Source organism: Monoraphidium neglectum (genome assembly GCF_000611645.1).
Source record: "Monoraphidium neglectum strain SAG 48.87 unplaced genomic scaffold scaffold05547, whole genome shotgun sequence".
In the NCBI taxonomy this organism is placed as follows: Eukaryota; Viridiplantae; Chlorophyta; class Chlorophyceae; order Sphaeropleales; family Selenastraceae; genus Monoraphidium; species Monoraphidium neglectum.
The window spans coordinates 1,012-3,482 of NW_014008083.1; the positions used below are offsets into that span (position 1 = coordinate 1,012).

The 2,471-nt window shown below is 65.7% G+C and overlaps 1 protein-coding gene across 1 annotated transcript in view; it reads right to left on the bottom strand.

The window, feature by feature from the left end:
• MNEG_15668 (hypothetical protein) overlaps positions 1-2,060 on the bottom strand; it is a gene marked incomplete at both ends in the record, with an annotated part of 2,929 nt that extends 869 nt beyond the window's left edge. The window contains 4 exons of the mRNA XM_014035861.1: positions 10-87; positions 722-881; positions 1,373-1,467; positions 2,009-2,060. Of these exons, the coding sequence (XP_013891315.1) occupies positions 10-87; positions 722-881; positions 1,373-1,467; positions 2,009-2,060 (385 nt within the window). The remainder of the gene's footprint in view (positions 1-9; positions 88-721; positions 882-1,372; positions 1,468-2,008) is intronic.
• Positions 2,061-2,471: the final 411 nt, after the last annotated feature.

Consider the following 2,471-nt stretch of genomic DNA (forward strand, 5'->3'; position numbering starts at 1 on the left):
CCGCCTCACCCGTGAGCCGGCCGCCGCTGCAGATGCGCCTGAGGGGGTTGAGCAGCCCCATGATCTGCAGCAGGCGCTTGTTGATGTCTGTTAGGGGGTTGGGGTGGGGGGTGAGGTGGGGGTGGGGCATGCGCTGGGTGGGTATTGAGCTGCTGCTTGCACGAGTGCATCGACATCAGCAGGCGAGCGTGGGGGGCAGGGGCGACGCAAGCCGCAAACCGCGCTGCCTCGCCGGTCGTCGCACCCGCGCAGCTGCGGAGGGCAGCGAGCCGGCGGCGGGCGGCAGAGCCCGCGGCACCCCGGAGCGGCCCCCAAGAAGCGGACGCGCGCAAGCACGCGCTCGCGCGCGTGTCCGCTCCGGCCCGGCCGCTCACACACTGGCGGCATGCTGCGCACGCTGTGCCACAGCCCCGCGGCCTTGGCGTGCGTGTCTAGGTACAGCGCGCGCTCCGCTGATGTCAGCGGCACTGCGGGGGCGGGCAGGGCCGGAAATTTGCGATGCGAGCGTTCAATTGGCAGGCGTCGTGGTTGGTGTTTGACAATCGTGCCACCACTCGTTTCGAGCAGCGCTCGCCCTCATTCCCTCGCCTTCCGCTCGGCCCGGGTTTGCCGTCGTCACCAGTTTGCGTGCTAGCGCCCGGCCCCTGCGCCCAGCCACCCTATTCATTGGCGTTCATCGCCGCGCGCGCCGGCGCCAGAGCACGGAACCCCGCGCGCTCACCCGGCACGGCCTCCTCGCTCTTGGGCGGCAGGTCCAGCACCTGCACCCCCGCGATGACCTGGCGCTTGGTGTGGCGGATGAGGGTCTTCTGCAGCACGTACAGCAGCGTGCGGAGAGGGGGCTTGTCCGCGTAGTAGCTGCCGCCAAACGCCGCCTTGATCTGGTGTTGATGTTTTTGGGTGTGTGTGTGTGTGTGGAGTTTAGTTGCGTGTGTATGTGTGTGTGTTTGTGTGTGGTGGGTGCTATGTGTGTGTGTGCGTGTGTGTGTGGGTGTGTGTGTGTGTGTGTGAGAATGTGCGCAGGAGCGTATACGGGGGTTGAGGAGTGGAGGCGTGGGGGGTGCATGATTCAAGGGCGCGCGATCGACTCAGATTCCAGGGCGGGCTTGAGCAAGGGCGGGGGGAGGGACCCTCGTTTGGCACATGAGGTCTCGGGAGTGCGAGGCAGACCCGGGCCGGCAGAGGATGCCATGACACCGCTGCCCCAGCCAGAGGCGCCTGAACCCATGCGCGCGGAGGGGCCGCCGCCAAGCGACTCGTAATCGGCGGCGGCGAGGCGGCGTGCTGCGGGCCGGGCTCGTGGGCCCCCCCCTGTGTGTGCATGCGTGTGTATGTATGTGTGTGTGTGTGTGTGCAGGGTGTGTCGTCTCACGTGTGCGTCGAAGAAGCTCTTTATTGAGAGGGGCTTCATGTCCAGCACACAGAACTGGCCCAGCAGGTCCTCCACGCTGTTGTTGATGGGGGTGCCTGGGGGGGGGGTGAGAGTGTGTGATGTGCGATCGCGTGTTGCGTGGATGTTTGTGTGTGTGTGTGTGTGTGTGTGTATGTGGGTGTGCACACGTGTTTGTGTACGTTCACAAATGTGTGTGTGTGTGTGTGTGTGTGCCTGCGCACGTGCGTGCGTGCGTGCGCGCGTGTGTGTGTGTGTGTAACATAGTGTGTGTGTGAGAGAGAGTGTGTGTGAATGTATGTGTTTGTGCGCGCGTGCGTGTTTTTGCGAGCGTGTTGGGGGCATTGTGCTGTGTACAGGTGTTCTGGGAGTGTGTGCTGATGTGTGTGTTGCAGGGTGTGGGGTGGCGGTGTGGGTGCGGCGGCTGAGGGGAGGGCGGAGCTGGATGCGGCAGCCGGGGCCCCTCGTGCATGGCGGCGCCATCAACAGCACACGCGCGCCATTGACGGGCGACGCCGGCAGAGGCGCGCCGGCCCCAGGCCAGGCGGGGTGCGATGGATGCATGTAGTTGGGCTGTCGCATCAAGGAGGAGGGGGAGAGTGAGGGGGTTGCGCGCACCCGTGCAGACCCAGCGGCGCTGCGACTCGAGCTCCATGCAGGCCTTGGCCATGCCTGTGGTGGGCGCCTTGACCTTGTGGCCTGGAGGGGGGGGGGGGGAGATGGGGCAGTTTGGTGACCGGCTTGGTGCTTGGGTCAATTGGGTCGGATGCGGTCAGTAGCTGGTTGGTTTGCAGTCGCGTCGACAGTCTTGAGGGGCCGACCGAAGCACTCACGCAAGCAAAGCCGATTGAACTGCAAGGAATCAATCAGCAAACAAGCGCAGGGCGGCGGGCCGACAGCCGCGGCACCCATGCGGCGCCGTAAGCCATTGGTCCGTCCAAACCCTATAGCCTATGGCCGCCCAGATGGCCCGGATCGCCCAGACCGCCTCACCCTCGTCGAACACGATGCGGTGCCACCGGATCTTGTTGCAGGGCGCGCCGCCGCCCTTAATGCCGCGCCCGCTGTTGTCGCTCTGGGG